The sequence below is a fragment of the Acomys minous genome, assembly GCF_964271855.1.
Source record: "Acomys minous genome assembly, chromosome: 4".
Taxonomy (NCBI): Eukaryota; Metazoa; Chordata; class Mammalia; order Rodentia; family Muridae; genus Acomys; species Acomys minous.
This window is the reverse complement of record NC_140486.1, coordinates 107,584,420-107,609,805: the sequence shown is the minus strand read 5'-3', so window position 1 is coordinate 107,609,805 and position 25,386 is coordinate 107,584,420. Positions and strand designations below refer to the sequence as shown.

At 41.4% G+C, this 25,386-nt stretch overlaps 1 protein-coding gene across 12 annotated transcripts in view; it reads left to right on the top strand.

Moving 5' to 3' along the window:
* Positions 1-25,386, top strand: part of UNC80 (unc-80 homolog, NALCN channel complex subunit) — a 184,662-nt gene that overhangs the window by 93,264 nt on the left and 66,012 nt on the right. For 7 of the 12 annotated variants that reach the window (XM_084778990.1, XM_084778989.1, XM_084778988.1 and 4 more), the window contains exons 26-33: positions 9-174; positions 5,078-5,281; positions 7,073-7,173; positions 11,561-11,761; positions 19,280-19,387; positions 20,586-20,724; positions 23,829-24,010; positions 24,460-24,591. In XM_084778990.1, the coding sequence (XP_084635116.1) occupies positions 9-174; positions 5,078-5,281; positions 7,073-7,173; positions 11,561-11,761; positions 19,280-19,387; positions 20,586-20,724; positions 23,829-24,010; positions 24,460-24,591 (1,233 nt within the window). The remainder of the gene's footprint in view (positions 1-8; positions 175-5,077; positions 5,282-7,072; positions 7,174-11,560; positions 11,762-19,279; positions 19,388-20,585; positions 20,725-23,828; positions 24,011-24,459; positions 24,592-25,386) is intronic. The other 5 variants (XM_084778985.1, XM_084778984.1, XM_084778993.1 and 2 more) reach the window with 3 other exon arrangements.

Here is a 25,386-nt window from a genome sequence, read left to right as displayed (position 1 = left end):
CATTTCAGGACTTGGAGAGCTGCAGGCTTCGTCTGGATCCTGAACTGGACCGGCACAGATATGAGAGAAAGATCAGCTTCGCAGGAGTTCTGGATGAAAATGAAGACTCAAAAGATTCTCTTCACAGCAGCAGCCACACCCTCAAGTCAGATGCAGGCGCTGAAGAGAAGAAAGGTAGGGAGACACCAGGGTCGCCTCATGTTTCTGACATCCTCACAGGAGATAGTTGATCTGGAGTCTAAACTACAAAACCTGTGTGTGACCAAATTCTTGGCTCCACACAGTGCTGCCTCTGTGGACTCTCCATAGCTGGGGAGGTAGGAAAAGCCACTGGTTAGAGGTTGAACTTGGCAGCCAGAATGCCTTGAGCATCCATGCCAGCTTAGCAGCTATGCTTTGACCACATTGATTGTGAGATGCTATCAGCCTTAAGATGACCCATTATTTTATTAACTAATAAGAAAGGGAAAACGCCTAAATTCAACCATTTTGCAGCAATCCCTTAACACTTTGCTTGCTTTTTTTTTTCTTCTTTTAATTGAAAGAGGACTTTGGGACAAGTGTGTGTGTGTGTGTGTGTGTGTGTGTGTGTGTGTGTGTGTGTGTTATTATTTATCATTCTTGTGCAACTATAACCAGTGTAACTAAAATATACTGGTTAAAGCTTTTCAACTTACAGTCCAAACTTAATTACTTTTCAGTTCAGAGTTGTCAATGTCCATGTTTTTTCTATAGGATAATGTCTTCTGTAGCATCGGAATGTTAATGAATGACACATCAGTTCAGAAGTGAATCAAAGATGAGTGTATATATAATGTATATGATGAGAGATAATTAAAAAAAAAAAAAACAAAGACCAACAACAGCAAAGAGGAGCCATCTATGCTAGCTATGGAAACCAGTTAGGAGAAGTAGGAAGCTAGCCTCGCTTGAGTTCCTCTTCAGGACTGCCCAGCTGATACCCGACCCACTTTTCTACCCTCACTACCACCTGGCCTAGGGGCTAGGAGATATTCTGTATATTTTGCTGCTGATGCTTACATGGTCACAGACAAGAACAAGACAGTAATATTTCAGCTGCCACCTGGCACTAGGGATCCTAAGTTCAATTTCACATACATTAACATGTGGAGAAGAGCCTATTAAAACGAATCCCATATGGCCTCTCTCTGTATGACCTTGTAAGCATGACTTACCTTTAAAACGGCAGTCCTCTTTCTAGTCAGTCCAATGACCAGCCTCTGCACTGTGACAGTAGAGAGTTAAGTAGGGCAGTGCAAGTAAAGCATAGAATGCATACATAGAGCGAATGGGGGAGCCTGAAAGTTACCATTGCTACCCTTATTTTCCTACATTATGAGCAGATAGATCAGAAATCGACACAGAAAATCCTAGCGAGGGCTGAAAACTCTTTTAAGTAACTCATTTATGGATCCCCTAAAACGTCACCTCAACCATCTTATTTTTATAGTTTGAAAATTTTGTTACCCTTAAATGCTTTTTGTAAAAAAACAAAACAAAACAAAAAAACAGAAAACAAAAACAAAAAAACAATTTACATTTTTAAAATATCTGTACATCTCTGTAGAAAGTTAATTGTGTACATTGAAATATTTTCTAGGATTCCAAGACAATGAATGGGTACATAGTTGATGACCTAAATCAATTAATAAGTAGCATAGCTCAATATAGAGAAAATGCAAAATGATTCAAGTCTTATAAGAAAGGGGCTGCAATGGGAAAAGTTTGAATATTTCAACATCAGAGTGTTGCCACCTCTTAAAAAAAACAAGTATCATTATATCATATCATATTGAATTTGGATGAATAGAAGCTATGTTTTAAAAATAAACATATTTGAGAAATGTATAGATAAGAAGTATCAAGTCAATGTGATTTCAAATATTTATTATATCCAACTTTCATTTTTAAACATATACCAACAATGCTTTAATTCAAAAAGCAGTCTTCAGCCATTCAAAGTTATTATCACAATTATTATTCAAAGTAGTTGAGTAAACATTCCAACTACCCATACAGTTAATATTAAATAAAGTAAAATCTACATCATCTTAAAAAGTAAACTATTTGCTTAATTTTAAGAACATGCCAACTTCATTATTATTTATATAATTGTATTTAATGGTTGAATTCTCACATACTTAGTGATTTTTATCATACAATATGCCTCTGTTAATACTATAAATGCCATCTAATAAATAAAAAAACTAAAAATATAAATAAAATGAGAGCATAACTATAAAATGTTCTAATTAGTTGGCAAGTCTCCCTAAAGATTTGTAAGCCTTTTGACAAACATATTAACTACTACAGTCAGTATGACAATGTGACAGTGGGACACTGCTAACTTTAACTACTATTTTTAATGCCATACCATCAGTTCTTATAAAAGAAAAAAAACCCGAGTCAGCTTCTGAAATAAACAATTTGAAAACAAGTAGTTTCTACCAAAGAGTATGAACGTGAACTTACCCTTAAGAACTGAAAATAAGTGTTGAAAGCAGAGTCTATGAAATACTCTTACTCTTGCCTCAAAGACAAACAAAAACTAGGGTTTCAGAATACAGAAACATCTCATTCAGCATCCACCTACTGAGAAAATTATTACAAGGTCCCAGAAGGTGGCCATTAACAAGAGCATATGCCCACAGATATTTCCATTCATAAGCCGATAACTGTTGGCATAAGAGTTAACAACACGAAATGCCAGACTTTGCAGATATGTAACGGAAAGTAAAATAAATCATGGTGAAGACAGTGATCTGGAATGGAAAGAGATATGGCCAGAGAAGGTTCTATTAATGGACATTAAATTGAGACTTTCGTGGGGCATCTCAGTAATACAGAAGGCTGAAGACAGTGTCCCCAACAGAGGCAGCTATGAGGAGTGTCATGAGGAGTGAACCCGGAGCATTTGAAGGAGGATGAAAAACTCAATAGTTATTATAGAGTGAGTATGGGAGAACGGGCAGGAGGCAGGTCAGAGAGGCAAGGGGCAAGCAGAGTCTAACAGAGATGGTTAGAAACTTAATTCTGTTTCCAATGTGTGAGAGGTTGTTGATCTGCGTATGTGACTGCATGTGGAGAATCTGGGGAGGAGGAGGAGGAGGCAGCTGGAGGTAGCTGTGTGGACCAGAGAAAAGGTAGCAGGGCTTTGAACTCTTGTCATGTTTTGGAGCGTAGAGACAGCAGGACTTGCTAACGGACACAATGTGCAAAGGGAGACCTATTATCCAGTTCAGAAGAATCTGTTTCATTTTGAGTCTACTTTCTTATTGTTGTTGAGATGAAGGCTAAAATTCAGCGGCTTATAGTCTCAAATGACATATTTGATGAACAACATTAAGCCTGAATTCTCATCACTGTGTCCCTTTTAAGTAATTGATGTCATAATTTGAAACCCTAATTTTTTAGGGCTGCAGGAGGCCTCCAATTAGAACAAATTCTCAAAATTAACTCTCTTTCAGACCTCACTAATTTGAAGTTATTTAGCTGCATTTGTAGCCTGAAAAGTATCATAAACTCAGGCAAGAGGCATTAGTAAGTGCCTCTATAAAAAATTTCCCAAGAATTATCACTGTAATATATTCTTTATTTCTCAATCGACTTACACATGAAATTGCAGAAATGGTCATTAAAAATAATTAACCATAAAGGCTAAAACAAGCCTAGACATAATATTGAAAGATGCAGTTGGATGAATCTTCTGTTATAATTAAACTATATCATTGTGCTTTATCGTTTTTGTGGCACTGATTCAACCATGTTGCAAAAAAAAAAAAATCCTTCCAGATGTGCAGTTCTATCCAGATGTGAGAAGACCTTTGTACAAGCAGAGCAATGGTGATCCTAGGCTCTGTCGGTCACAAGAGTAAATATTGACTAGTCTCTACAAATTCTTCTGACCTACTTATATTGCCTTGAAACTGTATATTTCACTAACATTTTTTAAACTTCGAGTTTTATTACTGTCTCATACAGACATTTTTGGGGGGAGAAACCTGAAACTAAAATACAAAAGTCCTGATTTCAAATACATTCATATATTAGATTTAAACAGTGAATAGGAAATCGTGTTCATATAGTAAGATAAGTGTGCAAAGCCAGCCCCCTTCTCCTAATGGTTTTGGAGCCCTGAAAACTTGCCTCATCCTGCCACTATAAAATCAATCTTGATGCTATTAAAACTTCAAAAGAAAAATGTATATATTACCTGAAAAAGAATTGTGCTTTTGATTTTTATAAAGTGAATTTAATGTTTAAACATGTTCCTTTTGCCACTTTATTTCCACCCTGGTGACTGTTGCAGAATACTAAGCATGAATAATGCATGCCCTTTTCGTTATGTATAGATTGTAAAACAGGGGCATGGAACATTTAGACTCCCAGCTCATTAGCTCTTTGATTGAGAGGAGGATGCTATTAAATCCATAGATGATTGAAAATAGAACTACATCAAACACACACACACACACACACACACACACACACACACACACACACACACACACACACACAGCCTTCTCCCAGAAAAAGATCCCTTACTTCCTTCACCAAGGAGCAAAGTATAACCCACTGCTGACTGTTAGAGAGAGGCATGCCTCTTATGCTTACATATTAATAGGTTGCTCCAAAGAAAATGGTTCCAATGACAGTTCTCAGAACTCTTTAAGTCCTATTTCACAGGAAAAACAAAAGCCATAGCGTATGGGTCTATTGAACCAAATAAAAATGTGATTAAAATCTGCTAACAGATCTTGCTGATGGTGCCGTGTAAACACACTCATGCTTGTGAACCCTGGGCCACAATAAGAGCAGATCATTCCTAGCCATAATGTGTGCTTTGCCCAAGAAAGACAACGCACTAGCCCTTCCTGGTCTCCCACCTGACCAAACCAGGTGACTAGGGGCTGGCACAAAGGCCTCTGTCTACAAATGGTGCTCAATCAAGCTGGATGAAAGTTGGCTTCTCGGAGACAAACTGGGAAGAGTGTGGCTCTGAACTGGCTGGGGGAAAACTAAGCGGGGGAAGCCCTATTTTATTCTTTTAATACAGTTCCCAGCAGGAAGATCAGGATAGGAGGTTCCCGCCTGCTCCAGATTAAAGGAACCCGCAGTTTCCAGGTGAAGAAGGGGGGTTCCTTGTCCAGCATCCGCCGAGTCGGCAGCTTAAAGAGCAGCAAGTTATCACGTCAGGACTCAGAGTCTGAGGCTGAGGAGCTGCAGATGTCGCAGAGCAGGGACACTGTCACTGACCTAGGTAACATAGAAGAGCGGGTCGTGCAGGGACGTGGGGGGTAGGAAGCCAGGACGCGAGTCCTGAAACAGCCAAGTCCATTTCATCCCATGTGACTGGATAAAGAGTACAGCTGGAGTTGAGAGAACCCATTCCGTAGAGAACCCCCCCACACACACACACACTCGGCTCTTGAGCAGGTGCAGCTGGCACCTGAAAGTCCTGTCCAACTGCAAACTCCGCTTCAGCAGACGGTGTGGGGATCTGAGACTCTACACTTTAAATAAGCTTCCCTGTGAGGCTGCTGCTGCTGACTCAAGGATCACACTTTGAGCTGTGAGCATAGAAAGTGTTTGTTAGCTAACAAAAAAAAAAAAAACACATTGGCAACAATGACAGATTTAGAAGTCAAGGTGTGTGTGTATCTTTGCTACTCATTAGGACCTTCAAAGTCAAATGTTGAGGACTTTAATAGTGTAGTCTTCATTTGACAGTAAAAACAGGAGGAAAGAGTGGTTGTTTAGACCTGACACCTATGGATCTTCAGTGGGTCACCTACTTTTCGGGGATGTGTTTTCACCAACCATCCAACGGGAATAGTTGTTCATGGTCCATTCCATAAGGATGCTCTTTTGAGATGTGTGAAGTGTACAAGGATGAGCCAACAGTATAATCAAAGCACTAACATCATATATTACACCTGTAGGCTACGAAGAGGCTCTAGGTCTCTATGTGGTTGTCCAGTGTATGGGCATCGTAATAGACAAGGAAAAGACTAAGGAGGATAAATGTAGAGCAAACAGGCTGCCTATAATTAAGTCTTTAGTACAAGTTCAAGCACATCCTCCCTGCCATTCAGCCTCTACTTTCAAGGCAGCAGTAAGCATGGATAAATGATCGATAAGTGGATAACCTGTCAAATGGGTGGCTGAGTGTCTAAGCAGGGAAAGTTTAAAATAGAAAATGCTCTACATCCACCCACCCTCGCCTTTAAAAATAGCTAATGTATGCGTTAGTTAAGAATCGGCTTGCTTTTTCAAGGAGATAATGGGGGAAGTGTTTCTGCTGTTGCAGGGTGAGCATTACAACTTTACCATCTCGGTTAGAATTATCTGAACTGATCAACCCATCCTCACTGGGCAAATCAAAACAATCAGACCTGAGATACAGCTTTGTTATTAAAACGAACCATGAGGCGCTTAGATTTAAGGGCAAGGTTTGGCAGGTAATAAACTAAACAGTGAGCTTTCCTTTACATCTCCCACAGAGAGGACACAAGGCGTGCTCACAATTGACTGCCATTGCTCTCACATCACGTTAGTCCTTCCAAGGCCCCCCTCACAGTACTGAATAGCTCACACAGCAAAGCCCGGCGTCTACAAGAATAGTGCAGATGCAGCCACAACCCAGTGGAGGCATTATCACCCTGTGACGTCAGTGCAGGTCAGTTTGTGTCCCTGCTTGGCTACAACTGTGACATCTGGGCAGTCTGGAATGGATTTGGGCACACTCAATCTATAGCTGGCTCATCGCAAGGACTTGACACTTGTTCTTTTCTCTGCTCTCATGTCTTAACATGGAAGCCACCTTAGCAGAGATTATAAATGTCTTTGAACTTGCCAGCTCAGGTGGTACTTAAGGGAGCAGCTCCTATTATCATTCTTCCAACAAAGTCCTGTGCCCTGTAACGTCTTGGGCCACAGTAGAGTCTGCCCTAGGATTCAAAAGCATGGACAATGACACCTTACTGATGTGTTCTCTAGGGAGACTGAACATTGACCTCTTTCTTGGTGTTCTTTTTTTTTTTTTTTTAAGAAGGGAGTCCTTGGAGTGCAAGTGAACCCAGCATTGAGCCCGAAGGAATGAGCAATGCCGGCACAGAGGAAAATTACCACAGAAACATGTCATGGCTTCATGTAAGTATCCATCTCAGATCTCTAGAACAAATTCCTTTCAACACTGGGAAACATTCTGGTGAGAAAAATTGACTGTCAACATAAGTGCGCCTCCAACAGAAAGTACAGCCTCATATTCTAGCTGAAGCTTTCAACTCATAGTGGAAACACAATGCTGCCAGATTGTGTTTATTTTAAGACTAAGATTAAGGCCTTTTGTTATGTGGCCAGTTTGTGAGTCAGCATATGTTGGGCGAATTGATGAGTGTCTGAGCTAAGTTGATGGTCAAAATATCTTGAACAGACATCATGGTAAATTTTAAACATATTACCATGAACAAGGTCAGTGTCACTCTTGGCTCTGTGTTAGATATGGACAGGGCAGGGAGTTGATGTAAATATGTAAATCATGTAGATGATTATTTTTAAATTTAAACAAAAAGGACACTTCATACTCATCAAAGGAAAGCTCAACCAAGATGACATCACAATTCTAAACATCTATCTCCCAAATACATGGGTACCCACATTTATAAAAGAAACATTAATAAAGCTTAAACCTCACATAGATCTCCACACATTAATAGTGGGAGACTTCAACACCCCCAAAGGATTGGTCAATGAAACAGATGTGAAACCAAGAAATAATGACACTAACAGATGTCATGAATCAAATGGACCTAATAGATATCTACAGAACTTTTCACCTAAACACAAGAGATTATAACCTCTTCTCTGCACCTCACAGAACCTTCTCCAAAATAGACCATATTGTAGGTCACAAAGCAAGCCTCAGCAAATACAAAAGGATTGAAATAATACATTGTATCCTGTCAGACCACCATAGACTAAAGCTGGACCTCCACAATGACAGAAATAACAAAAAACCTACACACACATGGAAACTGAACAACTCTCTACTTAATAACAATTGGGTCAGGGAAGAAATAAAAAAAATTAGGGACTTCCTGAAATTCAATGAAATGAAGGTACAACATATCCAAATTTATGGGACACATTGTAAACAGTGGTAAAAGGAAAGTTCATAGCACTAAGTGCCTTCATAAAGAAATTGGAAACATCTCACACAGGCAACTTAATGGCACATCTGGAAGCCCTAGAGGGAGGGGAGAGAAGCACAAACTCCCAAAAGGAATAGGCAGATGGAAATAATCAAACTCAGGGATGAGCTCAATAAAATAGAAACAAAGAGAACAATTCAAAGAGTCAATGAAACTAAGAGCTGGTTCTTTGAGAAAATCAACAAGATAGACAAACCCTTAGCCAAACTAACTAAAAGGTACAGAGACACTGTCCAAATCAACAAAATCAGAAATAAAAAGGGAGACATAAAAAGTTTATAAGTGGGACAAGTGGGAATGTAGGTGAAAAGATCATACCTCAGATAGACTGCTGGTGTGCAAAGGCATGGCAATCTTTCCTGTAACCTTTGGGCGTAAGTTGGAGCAAAGATTTGAATTGGGCATAAAAAATGAATGTGCTCTCTCCTCATACACTGAACGAATGGTATCTCATATATGTGAACCTCCTGTATTCCATCTTTTCATGAGAAAGGAAGATGAAAATTACAGGGACACAATGATAGAGAATGTCACCATAAATTTTGTAGAAACCAATAGGATGGAGAGCACCAAGGGAGATGATTGGTATCAGCTATAGACTTGACTGATGGTATGTCAGTGTTGTCCGATTGTCATACCTGAGTTATGGACATTCAGGGAGTTGATAGTAGGCAAGGTTGTACATGTACAAGATGTGCTAGGGACCTATCTACGCTTCCTGCCCCAGTTGGCTCTGTATCTAAAACTGCTCTAAAAAAATTGTTCTAATTTAGAAACTTTTAGAGACTTCACAGTGTGCTACTCCATGCTAAGGATTCTGTCCTCTGGCAGATAACAAAGAATTCCAATATTAGTCTCTTCAGTGCAGTGAAATTGTCAGAATATCTATTCTTCTTGTCAGCTAGTTTCTGGGTGGCTACTTTACTATTCAGTCAGCAAACACCTAGGATGGAACAGCATCACTCAATGTCTGCCTTGCTCTATGACCCTTTCTTGATTGCACAAATCACCTTTTTTCCTCCAGCAGGGCTATTGATACTATTCAGGAGGAGCTAATATAAAACAGGGTTGGGTTATCAGTTTCCTCTGTTGGTCTGGTATTTTGGGATACAGCTGTACCTTGGGTCTTCTACTTCTCTGTTGCAATCTAGCCCCTTTGGTGGCTTGGTCAATGAACTTGGAACATGCCCTATCCATGGACGCACAGGCCAACATAGGATGCTGGTTGTGTTCCTTTATCACTCTCCATATTATTCCTTTAAAGAAGGTTCTTTCACTAAGCCTGAAGCTTACCCATTTCAGCTAAGACAGCTAGCCAGCCACCTCTCAGGATCTTTGCCTTCCCAATGCTGCGGTTGTATGCACATGCAATCACACCCAGCTCTAATGTGTATTCTGAGGATTCAAACACAGGTCCTCGTGCCTACACGAGTATTCTTGCTCACCATGCCGCCATGTCAAGCCAGAAGATGCCCTTAACTTCTTTACCAAGCAGGACCTTGAATCAAGGCAAATTGCTTCATTAAAGAGTTCGCTGAGAAGAGAGAAATCAGTCATATGCAATGTAGTTGGGGAGGGGCCATCCCAACACCTTTGCCACATGCTATTAGTGAGATGCAGGATGTTAGACTAATTCACACTCAATGGGAGAAGTTTTCACAGAGAAGAAGTATAGATTGTGTAGATCACTGAACATCATCTTAGAAATATACCTATTAAAGGAGTATTGGCAGAATTTTAATGTTATAGATTATAGATTGCTAAACCGGTGGTCCTCAGAATTTCCATATCAAAATTCTCTGAGGCAAAGTCTACTGATTTCCACCCCCTCCCGCGCGCGTGCGCGCGCGCGCGCGTGTGTGTGTGTGTGTGTGTGTGTGTACTTTGAAGGCTTTCTTATTGTTTCTCTTGATCACCAGATTCAGAATAACAAGGGAAATTTTAGCGTTCTCATGTATGTCTGCTTGCTGCTATACATATGAAACAGAATGCCTACAGATGCACAGTGAACCTCGAGATAGGCTGGCTATTCTGCCAAGACATTTATATCCTTTGGAAACCTTTCAGGTGTAGATATAGTTATCTGAGTTTGACAAGAGGATATAGATGAATGTTGCTTTCATCTACGCGTCAGAGTAGACACGACATGGTGGTCTTAGGGAAGCTCTGCCAGTACATTCCGTTGGCCTCCTCTGTCCAGTATGGTGCACAGTCCTTCACAGTTTAGTTGCCAAAGTGAGAGCTAGTTTCCTGAGTGTCAGGGGCATGCAGAGGGTTACTCTGAACATATTCTCCTCTAAAGAAGGCTACTTTCAAAGTTGTGCACCTGAGTTCAGTTCCTGGAGCCCACATCCACATCACAACCACTCATACATAACTCCATTTCGTGGAGGTTCAATCCCCTCTTCCGGCCTCCACAGACACCAGGCATGCACGTGATACACACACAGACAAAACACTCATATACATAAAATAAATTTTAAAACGTTTTTAAGTTGTAAACATGTGGTCCAGGGGCATAGCCCAGCGTCAGGGCACTTGCTTAAGCGCGCACAGTTTCCGGAGTGTGATCCCTAGCACCACATACCAAGCAGGGTGAAGAGGCGTAGCTCGGTGGTAGATACGTGCTTTGCATGTGTAGGACCCTGAATTTGAGCACCCAGAATTGCAGCTTCAACTTGCAATTTTCAGTTGCAAATCCAAGGCCCTTCATTTCTATCTTGAAATAACTGCACCCTTTAAATCAGCTGAGTTCATTTCTAGAATCTTAATGGGAAATCTTAGGAGATATATTTGAACAAGATGAAACTATTTTTAAAAAGAGAGCGCTAGAGCGGCTTTAAAATTGGAGTAGGGAGTGTGTGTACGGAGGCAGGAAATCAGCGGTTGAGTTGAAATGAGGCTTCAGGGTGAAGTTCAGGTTCCAGTTCAAGATGACGATCCAGAGTGAAGGTGCAGAAGTGATTTCAAGGACCACATAGGACAGGTCGGGCTTAGGGCACATCCAGGTGTCCAGGGGCCGTTAGAGAACTCTGGGATTGAACTCAGCGCTGTATATTCTTCCTTCTGTCTCCTATGACCATTTAAGAACTGGGGAAACTGTCCACTTCACGACCAGTGTTTCTAAAGGACCTTTATTATCAATTACATGTGAGGGGAGAACAAAGGCCAAATGAGCAGAGACCTGTAGCCAGCTATCCACCTGTGGGAACTACAGAGCTGCTGTTGTTTGCCCACTAATAGTTCACGCTACCACTTTCCATCTTCTATGCTTCTGTTCCCTCACTGCCCAGTTGAATTTGTGTGGGTTTTTTTTTCTTTTCCAGGTCATGATCTTACTATGCAACCAACAAAGTTTCATTTGCACACATGTGGACTATTGCCATCCACACTGCTACCTACACCACAGCCGCTCCTGTGCCCGGCTGGTCAGGGCCATTAAACTGCTGTATGGGGACAGCGTGGACTCCCTGCGTGAGAACAGCAACATCAGTAATGTGGCCTTGAGGGGCAAGAAACAGAAGGAGGTGAGTGAGCAGTCACTGGATAATATTCCAAGGGCAGGAGGAAAGACGTATTTATAGTGATATCAAGCAAAAACAATTGTATAGCACAAATACATCTCTGCAGCTCTAAGAAAAGGCAGAAGATCTGTGCACAGCAGACAGATGCTTTGTCTGTGCTTGTGAGTCAACATAGAGTATTTCCCCAGGCTTTGTCTTATAGATACAAATTCAGAGACACAGAGATGATGCATAAGCATGACACGTCACATGACAAGTGAGAATTTGCAAGTGTGGACGGTCCACATGGCCTCAGTGAAGTCACATGTGCCCTTTTATAGGAAGAAAGGAATTCTGGGAGTCAGGGGCAGAGCAGATGACAACAGCAGAGAGCATAGTTTGGTGCAGCCATGTGCCCAGAAAAACTAGGAAACTCCAGACTCAGAGAAAGCAAGGAAACAGAATATCTCCTAGAGTCTCCCAGTGCCTTTGCAACTTCTGACCCTCAGAATTGTGAGCTAACAAACCTGGGGTGTCTTAAGCCTGTGACAGTTTCTTGGAGCAGTAATAGAGAGCTAATGGAAGTATACATTATGAAGAAGCAGTAGAAGCAACAAATGGCTCAACCAAACTGTAGGAAGAGAATTCTCTCAAGACCCTGACATTTCCAAATAGTGAGCTGGCAGAAGAAGGTAACTGTGACTCCTCTCCTCCTGCCAGGAAAAACTCTTGACCCACCTGCCCCTGGCAAGGCAGTGTAGCCAAAATGCCCATTCTACTGAATGCCCTCTTCTACAGATGCTTTTCTCAAATGGTTTCATGAAGAGACTTATATATAACACCCATGCACTCCAATAGACATTCTTATGCATTAGCTATTGGCAAAGTATTAGAGCAGATGTTCTATTAATTAAAAATAAGCAAGAAGGAAGGAAGGTTCTTTCTACCAAGGAGTTTACAGTTCAGGTTTGGGGTTAGAGTGGGCAATAATACCTACTTCAAGCAGTTTGAGAATATGAACAATAAAAAACAAAAATATTTCAATTGCATAGCAATTGTTTAATACTTCAGTCTTGACTGTGGGGCTTTTATATTAAAGCTTTTTTATTTACCTCACAATTCCAGGTTATGGTCCATCCTATCAAGAAAGCCAAGATGATAGGAACTTAGAAGAAGAGCTAGTCACGTCACATCCTCCACAGTCAGGAGAAGCAGAGAAAAATCAAAGTGTTCATGCTCACATGTTTCTCGCGGCTTAATTTCTCCAACTCTTACACTGTTCAGAAACCCCTGCCTAGGGAATGATGCTGCCCATAGTGGGATGGGTCAGTTAATCTCACCATGATTAACTGAACTAAGACAATCACCTACAGATATGCTCATAGTCCAACCCAATGCAGACAATCCCACGTTAAAACTATCTTCCCAGATGAGTCTGAGTTGTGTCAGGGTGAAAGGTGAAGCTCACCAGCTTTCTTCCCTGAACACTTACCTTGTTGGAGTTAAGCTCAGGACACAGACAGTTAACAAATACTATTCTCCTTCCTTAGCTTTTTATCCAAAGTTTAGTGGAATTTTTACTTATATTTTTCTCGTTTGTCTTTTATCCAAGCATCCATCCATTTGTCTACTCAGCAGAATTGTAAAGAACCTCTGGACCATACTGAGCCCATAGTTTGAGGACTGAAGATGTAGCTTAGGTGACGAAGTACCTGCCCAAGCACACATGAGTCCCTGGGTTTTATCTGTAGTACCTCGTAAACTATGTGTGGTAGTGGTACACAGATGTACTCTCAGCACTCAGAAGATGAGCATAGGAGGATTAGAAATGCAGGATATCCCTTGGGTGCACAGTGAGTCTGAGGCCAGCCTGGCACACATAAGACTGTCTCAGTAATAATAGTAATAGGCCAAAGAGATAAAGCCCTTGCCTTCAAATGTCAGGTGTAGTCTTATCTGTGGGAAAGACACTAATCAATCGAAACTTCTACATTGTTGTAAAACTACAGCAGTAATGAGTGCAATGGAGAGGCACCGTCTAGATTGATGTCAAATTAGGAGAGTAGTGCCTGGAATGGAAAGCCATACTCCTGAAAGAGCTGATGAGTCAAGCTGAGGACTTGACATGGGGAAAAGACAACCTTTCCAATAAAAAGAAACAGGACATCTTTTGACAAAAGAATTCTTCAATATTAATTGAGTTCAGGACTTTCTGGCCAGGGAGAAGGTGACCACATGAGACCATAGATATAGCCCCTGAGGACTGTGGTCCATGACAAGGCTGCATAGGCACATTGAGATCAGACCAAATAGGACTACGAGGAAGCTTCAGGGTTTCACTCTAGCCTTTGAGTCCCAAGGATTCTATGGCACTGAACTATACACCCTGCGATCTAGGGATGTTTCATTCATTCCGTATCCTATATGATGTTCTAACAAAGTACTCGCTTGTGATATGGAGAGAGTACATATTGACTGAATGAATGAGGTTATAGACTGGGATGTCTAGCTGCAGCTCACCTATGGGCTGGCAGGAAGCCCCAGAAAAGGTGAGTGACGTTATGTTGCGGCTTTTGCTTTTCGAAGGAGCACTAATAGATGTGTCTTCAAGCTTAACTGATTTTAAATCAGTCATACAGGTAAATAAATAATATACGGCATATTAATAGTGTGTGGTAAACATTTGTATTTCCAAAATGGAAGCTTTCTACCCAAGCCTTTTTTCCTTCCTCATGATATTTATGATTTGCCTATTCTGAATCTGTCACTTGAATGAGCAATGGCCCGACTTCCAGAAACAGAATGAAGATGGAGAAGCAGCAGTAACTCTGGAGGAAACGCAGAGGTCTGACTGGGATCATCTGTGGGCACCTGCGTTTCCTCTTGGGGCAGGATGTATTTGTGGTAACCAGTACATTTTTGCATCCCACCTAACGGATCAGTCTGCAACCTTCAATGCTTAGGAGCTCACTGTACGTTCTGCTAGTTAGGTTCACCACACTTGAAGCTGAAAAGGTTTTTTTTTTTCATCTATCCACTTTTATTCTTTGTGTACACATTGCTTCACCAAAGAAATTCACATTTTTTTTTTCGAAACTTGCTGAAAGCTGAGGAAGTCTTGGGTATTTTGTCCAGCTCTATGTGTTTAGAACTACATTCTAAGTAGCTTATATGTTCAGTTGGTGCTTGATAGGAACAAAAAAAGTCAAGTTGTTTCTCAGGCTTTTGCTTAAGCACAACTGTAGTTTTCAGAAGTTAGCAAAAGAAGCTCTTCCCGTCAGTCAAATGGAAGACTGGGGTCAGTGATGCATAGTCTACCAGGGACAAAGGGCCCAGTGTGGGTAGATGCTGTGAAGCTAATGCAAATTGCAAGAAGTGCACTGATTTCCTATAGAATGCCTTTCTAAAGTGACCGACAATGCTACTGTGAGGCAAAGAGCAGATTGTATCTCAACCAATAGGTGGAAACACAGCTATGAAACAACAAACATAAATGATGTGCATGTCAACTGTGTGTGAAGCACAAGGGACCTAGTTGCCTTGTGGAGAGAACCACACTTCCATTAGTGTGCTGTTCTTTTTTTTTTTTTTTTTTTTTTTTTTTTTTTTTTTTTTTGATTAATTTAATCATATTACATCTCAATGGTTATCCCATCCCTTGTATCCTCCCATTCCTCCCTCCCTCCCATTTTCCCCTTACTCCCCTCCCCTATGACTATGACTAAGGGAGACTTCCTCCCCCTGTATATGTTCATAGGGTATCAAGTCTCTTGTTCTTAAGCCATAAAGAAACCCATCCCCGGAGAGCCTGCTTGGGTGACTCCCACTCTCCTAATTGCTCGGTACATGTGATCTCCATCTTGAATGACGTTTCAAGGCGTGTGCCTCCCCCTTTGTTTTTCCTTACTGTCCATCATCCTTCCTGCTTGTTCTGTGTCTCCCTGAAGGTGAGACAAGGGCAGCCAGCACTAGGAATGTGCCCTCAAGCATAGCTCCAGATATTAGCTCAGTCCTGACATGTGGTTACTCAATACATAGTCTTGAATTGGTCAATGAATAAATAAAAACATTATTTTAAATAGCTAAATATTTTTCTGTAATCAATAATCATTTGATACAAAGAATAGGATTTCATCCAGACACATTTACTGAATGCGGGGACAGAAAGGGAGACCTGGCCGATCCCCTAGGAATCCATCACCAAGGTGACCGTCTGCCAGCTTCTCATCTCTGCCTCGCTCTGCATCATCCCTGCTGACTAATCTGTCCTCTGGTCATCTCCTCTTGCTTTGTTCATCTTATGTTTTAGGCTGAAATTTTCAGTGTGGAGTCACCCTTTCTAATACCTAACATTCCTCACTATAGAGCACCAACTTGTTGTCCAGTCCTGTATTTAAGACATACGCAATAAATGATGATTCCTTGGCCAGCTTAGGTTGATTTTGCATTGCAAATGTAATCTATAGCAAACAAGTATGGCAGGTTTTTTAAAAATACTTTAATATACATATCATACGTGCACACACACACACACACACACACACACACACACACACACACATGCAGCAACAGTCAGCCTGCCCCGGTATCCTTGGGGCCCTGTGGCTGCCTCTCTTGACAACAGCTGCTGTGGTAGAAGTACATCATCAGTGCCTAAGGTCCTTGTTACGTAAATTTTCCCAAGGAAACAACAAAATATCTACTGACTCCATATAGAGAAGGAGCCAGCAAACCAAAGAAAGGGTTCCATTTAAGTCCAGCTTGGTCAACCCATGAGTAATATGCTCACACCGCAGGGAGGTCTCCTGGGCAACAGATCTCCCTTTCAAATAATCTCAGGGTGCCTTGTGAGAGTCTTAGGGTAGTCCTGAGGGTGGGAATGTTAACAGGTCATCTCCTGCATGTGGTCACAGTTGTTCTGCTGCCCAACAGCCATGTTCGAGTGCATCCCAGAGCAAACAGCTAAACTATGGCCCTCCATTATAATGAATTCTCTCCTCTGTCTTGGCTTGTTCATCTCAGATTTCTCTATAGATTCTTGCTTGATGTCTAACTCTAACCATTCTCACAGTCCAGTGAGATCCCAAACTCTTCAAAAACCTCTACTAGATGCCATGGGAAATAGCCCATCATTCCATCTAATGCCTCGATTCCATTGACTTGAGTTCGACTTAAAACAAAACAAAACAAAACTCTCACAGTAGTCTGTTCTGAGTCAAGAGTCACACCCTAAAGGGGCTTCAGAACTCTCACACAGTACACCAAGTCCTGCTCGGATGCGTTCTCATCTCTGGCACTTACAGCCTGACTCTAATCAAGTCATTCGAGCGCTGTGACCAGAATGTGGCCCTGGTGTGAAAACCATCCAGCTCCCTCCCCTTCCTCTGAAACCCACACCTTGGGTATCATGGAGCCTGCAGACACACTAAGCTTCCTCAGCACACTTGCAAGCATGAGCTTGTCCCACAGTGGGCTAGCACACAGGATGAAACATGCCTCTCTCTTCTAGCACATTGGGTTTAGTGTAAGTGCTCAGCTTTTCTTTCCTTGGACTGGATATGGTGGTTGTGTCCAATAATTTAATTGAGAAGAATTATTTATTTGTAAGTAACCATGAAAAGGTTACAATGGCTACCCAGAGGACAAAGGAATACACTTGTAAAGTCTAAAATCATGAAACTGTCCCCCAAAACTACTTAGCATAAAAATTGCAGTGAAATTATGGTTTAAAATAGTGTGTCACACACAGAAAGCCATCACAGTTTTGCTAAGATGCATCAAGGGAGGACGACTAAACAGATCCAAGTAATTACTGTTATTAAATTGGGAATTTGGGCATTTTCTGTTTTCTTCATAGTTTTTGTCTTTTCCAGATACTCTGATATGATGTGTATTAGTTTCTAAGTAGAAAGATACAGCACACAGAGAGGGATTTTAAATACCGCAAGAATTTTTAGAAGATACACCTCTACTTCTTTTCTTTTTTTTTTAAAGTATATTTCTTCTTTACATATACATTTATATTATTACACATAAATAAAATAAAGTACAAACAGCAAGAAGAGCCATGAAACAATCAGGAATTATATAAATGCTACAGTCATAGTGGTTTGGCAATTTGTATTTGGCAAACTTGAAGAAAGCATCTTTCCTATCTTGGTGAGTCTAGAATTCTGTTGGGCCAGAAGGTTGAAGATGATGTTCCAGTGTTATATACAGAGAGTCTTGACTGACTGTTCAGGCAGCAAACTGTCTCTGTCATTGTTTCCATTTTGGAAGCTGCTAACCTGCACTTCCGATTCACAGGTAACTACGTTTTATTCTTTCTCAAGTCTCTGATGGAGTTGAAGACCAGATAGTTTAGCCTTACAATTAAGTTTAGTTGTTTAAGGGTTAAGATGTTTTTAGGTCTACACCTCTACTTCTTTATGGAAAGCTTTTGCTATAAAAGATTTTAAAAGGTTTTCATTATATATATATATATAGTGAATTTCAATATATATGCTATATATATGTATATCTTCATATAATATGTATACCATTTATACAACATATTTTCCAAGTGCTTTGTGTTACGAAGCATGCACTTCCATGGTTTTTATTCTTTTTCTTTCAAAAACACAGCTAGGGCTCCGATCTCCTTCTTCCATTTTATTTATGTATTTATTTATTTATTTATTTATTTACTTTCATCCTGATCATAGCACCCTCCCTCCTGTCCTCCTGGTCCCACCCCTTCCCTTTCCTCCATCCTTATCCCCTACTCCTCAGAAAAGGGGAGCCTCCAAGAACAACAACAACAACCAAGCCCCACACACATTAAGTTACATCAGGACTGAGCACGTCCTCTTCCCCTGTGGTCTGTCATGGCAGCCCCGCCAAGGGGAAATGATCAAAACACAGGCAATAGAGTCCTATGTGGGTTCATTTCAAAAGATGGTCCCATACCAGCCTTATAACAGATATATTGTCTTGGACGTTTACTTTTTGTCTTTTTCAAGAGAGTTTCTTAGGGCTTGTAAATTTGCCTTTTCTTTCAAAATATTTTTCTCCATCTAACGTACTGTGAAGATCTGCCAAAAATTCTTAAGAGTTTAGTTTTTCCTTCTTCATAAAGGGGGAAAGTGTTTCATTGGCATGGCCCTGACAAAACAAATAAGTGAGCCTGCACAGCTTGGAATGCAAAGTAAAAAAAAAAAGAAAGAAAGAAAGAAAAAAGAAAACAGGAAAGAATCAGAAGTCAAGACTAATAAATAAGGAAGGACCAATTCTTCCCCAAACTGCGCTGACCCTTCCAGGCTTTGGCACCTTGGGAGTCAGGGGAAGGCATTGCCTCATCTTTGTGCAAATGAAACAGCCTGTTTTGGAGCCAGGTTGAAAGCATAGTTTGAAAGGAGAGCCATTGTTTTCCATAATTTTTTTTTTCAAGAAACCACTTCACCTGTACAATTCATGCTGAGAAGGTGGTATCATGAAGAAATTGGGAGACATAAAGCACTAGGTATGGGTTTTGTAAAAGCAACTTCTCTCACCTTCTCTCAGTGCTCAGATAAGTCATGCCTGAGGACACCTTCCCTGAAGAAGAGAGTTTCAGATGTCAACCTGGAAGGGAAAAAGGACTCCGGAATGCTGAAGTACATCAGGCTTCAGGTATTAATGCAGATCAGAAACATGCATGGGGCATTAACAGCAAAGGGCCCCTATAAGCCCTGTGGATGAGTGTTTGGGAGGCAACATGAAAGCTGGTACTGTGTTGCCATGGATGCTCCCTTAACTGGTATGCAAGCGGAGGAAAGAAATCCTTCCAGCTGGACTGCTAGTTGCCACAGAGCGAGGCCTAGGAGTTTGGGTGGGCTGCATCTCGCCCACCCTGATATGTCCAGTGGATCTAATCTCGCGCTAGCATGTAGTGGCTATCCACTGGCTTCTAAATGAGGCATCTACATTCATATGCCCAGTCTGTGTCTCCGACTCTGAGACTTGGGCAAGGGATTTCCTTTCCCTTGCCCTTTGTTGTCTCATCTATGGGAAGGGGGTTATAGGATACCTGTCTCAAAGGATTATTGCATGGATCAGATGAAATAGTGCATTGGCCTACTTGCCCAGCTACTGACACACTAGTCTACTGCTCTTCCATCTAAGCTCGCAATCATCCCTTTCCCTTCTCAGGAAGAAGGGCTTTTCATGTTTTTCTAGAATGTTTACAATGGTGCCTTATCTATAACCTACACATATAACCTGAATTATCAACAATAATGGATTAAGGAGGACTCTGTGGGTGGATCTGGGGCCAAAGCCACAGTGTGTTATCACTTTACTTCAAAGGAAAATGTCACCCAAGTTCATGCTGCCTTCAGAAATTGACTTATAAATGGAATCCTTTGAGTTACAGACCCCGTGTGGTTTTCAGTGGAAACCTGCTAACATAGAGGAAAATGAAAGAAAGCTTTAAAAAACCTACCAGAACTTTCAGGACAAATTCATGGTTGTTGACTTTTTTTTTTTTTGTAGAGGTGCCCATACTCCATGGTTAATTTTTTGAATAATTGTAAAACTCTGTGTGTGTGTGTGTGTGTGTGTGTGTGTGTGTGTGTGTGTCTGTCTGTCTGTCTGTCTGTCTGTCTGTCTGTCTGTGATGAAAATATTACACTATCAATATTTCTTTCTGACTTGTGTCAACTAATAAAGTATAAGGTGTACATGCCACGCCACATAAATCCACTCTTGTTTTAAGAAATACCTTAAAGTCACACAAGGGACCATGGTGGGGGGGGGGAATAGTTCTTAAGTGTCGAGAAGTGACTGTTGTCTTGCGGAATTTTGAAGCATGGCTTGCATCTCTCCCTAGGTGATGAGTTTGTCGCCCGCTCCCTTGTCTCTGCTAATCAAGGCAGCTCCGATTCTGACGGAGGAGATGTATGGAGACATCCAGCCCGCTGCCTGGGAGCTGCTTCTCAGCATGGACGAGCACATGGCAGGGGCAGCGGGTAAAGGCACACAGGACCTGGCTCCCGTGGCCATTAGTGACCACAGTGTTGAAACAGAGAACCAGGCACAGTTGATGTCAGGCTCATGGGAGTTTCTAGACTCTAGAAAGAGGTGTACACCTGAGGAAGACAGACCCATGTTTTCAGAGCATCCTTCAATTTGTTCTATGTGTTTATACAAGATTATCAGATCTCTCTTGGGGTATTAGTGGTCTGTCACAATAATAGAACAGGTTGGGGTTGGAGGTGCACTTCAGTTGGTAGAATGCTTGACTGTTATGCAAAACTCCCTGGTTTGGGTCCTCCCTACCTCATAAAGCCAGGCAAGGTGGCCCACGTTGTACTACGTCCACTCAGGAGGGGAAAGCAGGAGAAACAGAAGTTCAAAGTTATCTTTGGCTACATAGTGAGTTCAAGGCCTGCATGAGACCCTTGTCTGAAAAAACAAACAGATAAGTAACACATATACACATAGCTAGTCCAGTGGAAATAATGTAGGCAAAATGACATGGATGTAAAAATGCTTTCTGTGTGCTTAGAACGCTTGAGGAAATGAGTTTGACAACTCTAGTAGATTAAAAAGGGGTTATATCCTTATAGCATTAGATAGCTGAGGTTACTTACAGACTATGTTATGACAGGTGCGGACTTTCTAAAGTTACTATAGACAATAATTACTTGAGGGCTCTGAGCCAACATGTTATATAAAAACTGTTGTCCAGCTTAACATGACATCAGTTGTTTTCTAAAGTCATGACTTTTGTGGTCATGATTACCAGTGGTTCCATCACCCAGGAGGTGGAGCCAGGTGGATCCTGAGTTCAGGACAGTCTGGGATAGATAACTGAGCCCCAGTCTAGCCTGAGATACATGGGGAAACCCTGACAAAAAGAAACCTCGAGAATTACAAACGGAATTCACTAGCCAAGCACGTGATTGGCGTGTCCAAGGTTATAGATTCATCTCTAGCCTGAAAATACAGAACTTAAAGTAGTTGTTGACTTTAGGTGAACAGTAACCAGTGACTTTTATATTTGGTCCTAAGGTCTGCCATGCTGATGCGTGTGACAGCTGGAGCACCAGGTGCAGATCTCTTGAGGAAAGGGGTTTGTAGAGTAGAGGAGCATAGAGTTGGCCTTGAAGCACTGGCCTTCTTTATCTTCATAGACCTAGAGAAATAAATTGTGTAGACCCCCCCCCAAAAAACGTGATGAGAAAAACAGAGCTTTCAACTTCTGGAGCCATAAAAGCAGAGGAGAATAATTATTCTTCTCAGTGATTTTTATGGAGATGTTAAGAGAAAGAATTGCTGTTTAAAAAAGTAATACACACACACACACACACACACACACACACACACACACACACATACACACACAGAGAGTTGTGTCTGCTGGCAGCTTATGACTGTTACAGGAAAACTATTTTGGTAAGGAGACAATTATATCTTCAATAACGTAAAGTATAGGGGCTGGAGAGATGGCTCAGCAGCTAAGAGCACCAGCTGTTTTCCCAGAGGTCCTGAGTTCAGTTCCCAGCAACCACATGGTGGCTCCCAGCCATCTGTGATGGGATCTGTTGTCCACTTCTGTTATTCATGAAGACAGAGGACTCATGTATGTAAAATACATAACTAAATAAATCTTTTAAAAATAATGTAAAGTATAAATGTGATGTTTAAAAATTGAGGCAAAATGGAATAAACTTAAAAATGAAGAGTGGAAATTTATATAGCTAGTAGGCTAAAAGGGTTTAATCAAAAGGTAATGATCACAGTAACTAGCATTTATTATAGAATTATGTCATATTTTATTAATAAAATTTAATTTGTTTTTGTTTTGTTGGTTTTTAAAAATCAATCATCATTGTTTTTGAGACAGGGTCTCACTGTGTAGCCCAGGCTGTCCTTCAATATCAGCCTTATTTTAGGATTACAGGTGTGTGCCCTTACATCTGGCACAAGTAGCTCACTTTATAGATGAGCAAACCTAAGACACAGTTAAAGGAACTTGTGTAAGTTCATCCCACTCAGAGTTAGAGAGTCATAAGATCAAATCCAACCTTCAGACTGCACATTGTAGATAGCCTTGTTTTATGTCACTTTGCTAGAGAAAAATAAAATGCGCTTCCTGACTACAGCGCACTACTCACTTCACAAAATGTGTCCCAGACTGGAAAGATGCTGAGGCAGCCGCAAGAGGCTCAGGCTCACAGCAAAGCACAGAACGCTTTCCGTACATTGTTTTACCTTACCGTAATAGCAAATCTGGAGTCAAGTGCTATCACGCACTCTTCACCATCTTCCCTAGACATTTCCCAGGGAAGAAAGGGAGGTTGGAAGTTAGGAGGCTTGCTCAAGATCATGCGGCAAAGAAGCGTCAGAGCTGGGACCCAACCTCCGTTCTGTTGGTATAAGTAAGCACAGTTTGAGTCTCTAGCGGAGAAGGAGAGCGTGTCGATTCTGTCTTTATGCCACCCCGGCCCTTCCATCTGAGCTACGGCAGTGTTTCTCTTTCTCGTTATTCACAAGCTTTATAACTTACCATCGCCAAGATCCTCTTAGTAAAACTTAACTTTTGCCAAAATGTAAGATCTTAAGTCTTCTGATTCATGAAACCACCTTGCTTCCCAATCTCTGACAAGGGCAGATGTTTTGAGTAGAATCTACCTCGTGGACTTGGCTTTTCCTACAGCGGACTGAGCTGCTTTAAAGACTGTCTTCCTGCTCCATCCTCTGATCACTAGCAAAGAGTCTAGCCATTTCCTAAAGAGCACATTTGGCCGGGTAACAGTTTTTCATGGCTTTCTCTGGCCCTGCCTTTCTACCATGAGCCAAAGGAAGCTCTGCTTAAACTAAGCATTCTGCTGAAGTGTCACGCTGTGCCTGCTTTGGCACCAGCTGTTAAGGATTCCAGTCAAACAGAGTTAGCTGTTTGTGTCCAGTGTCTACAACATTGTTAGCCTTGGCCACTGCTGATGGCCAAACTCCTCCAATTCCAGAGCAGTTGGGATGAGACAGGAAAAGGTCCCATTTCCCCTCAACCCCAGAAACAATGCAACATTTTAAGATGTGCAGCTGGTGACTTGCTGTTGGCTGTCCCTAGCTGCCATGTTCCTGTTGTGTGCGGTGAAGGTGCCTGAAGCTGTGTCAGACATGTTGATGTCCGAGTTCCACCACGCAGAGACTGCCCAGAGGTTGAACGCCGTCCTTAAGTTCCACACGCTTTGGAGGTTTCGCTATCAGGTGTGGCCCCGGATGGAGGAGGGAGCGCAGCAGATCTTTAAGGTGAGGGATGTTATCTGTCTACATGGGGATTAGATCAGCACAATCAACCCAGGCCTTATCTAAGTTCATAAAACAGACCTACTGTGCACAGCCAAATAATTCTTCCTCCTTCTGATCGCATCAGTAAAGTTAGCTCGTGTGTAAATACATTCCATTTGATTAAACGATTGGAAATGCACAAGAATATAGAACAAGAAAACCAAGCAAGTAGCAGCCTGAGTATCTCATAGCCATCCTTAGGGTTTAGCAGCTAAGGCTGCGTGGTCACCATCTTGTGTTCTATAACAGAGAAGTCTTAGAAATCGGCCCTTTTCTCTGATGTTTCTTATTCCTCTAAGGAACCATTGAGACCCTTGACAGCTAATAACACAGATTATGCTTAATCACACCTCGGACTCCTTCTGGCTTCTACTCTACCTTACTCACCTTGTCCTTCTGATGTCTAACAGATCCCGCCTCCCAGCATAAACTTTACCCTGCCTTCACCAGTACTTGGAATGCCATCCGTCCCAATGTTTGACCCTCCGTGGGTCCCTCAGTGCAGCGGGAGTGTCCAGGACCCCATTAACGAAGACCAGTCCGTGAGTAACAGGCCCACTCTCTCCCCCATATCTCTACACTGCATGATGTGAGATCATTTGGGCCATTTTTGCTATGAGAATGTGATAACACAGAAAGCCACAGTGGCCCACAATCTTGGGGACAGTAGAAACTAGCTTCTATCAAGCTAACTTTTGTTTTTTTATTTGTTTTGTTGTCAAGGCAATCAGACAAGCAGGCATTTTTTGCTGGCAAAGGGAGCATTTTTACTGCTATTTTTGTTATGTTAATTTGGCTGCAATGTGAGCCGCCAGATGTTTAAATAGATGGGTCCAGCAAGAGTAAGAAATGAAGTCATTGATTGTCATTACCACCATCATCATCACCACCCTTACTCAGACCCTGGATGGTACAGTGCTTGTATGTATCACTGCTATATGTAGCATAGCTCAGACACAGCACAGTTGCTTTACAGGAAAAAACAAAACAAAATAAATAATATGTGTCTTTTGAAATAGATCATTCTTCAAAACTACACCTTTATCATCTATTGAGTAACAAACCTCTAAATTAGGAATAATGTTTTTTAAGGCAACAATGAAGCCAAACAGAAAAAGAGTATGCTTCAGTATAAACCCATCACTATATCCATGAACAAATTCTCATGAAATCACATAATTAGTGTGTACATGTTAAATATATTTAATATATCTCCCAAAGGGCCTCCATAAAAATTATACCATTGTACCTTATACTTTTTATAAAAGTTTTCTGTTTTCTGTTGTTAATGCAAAACTCATCTCTTGCTCCTGGAAGAATAAGAGAATAATTCTGAA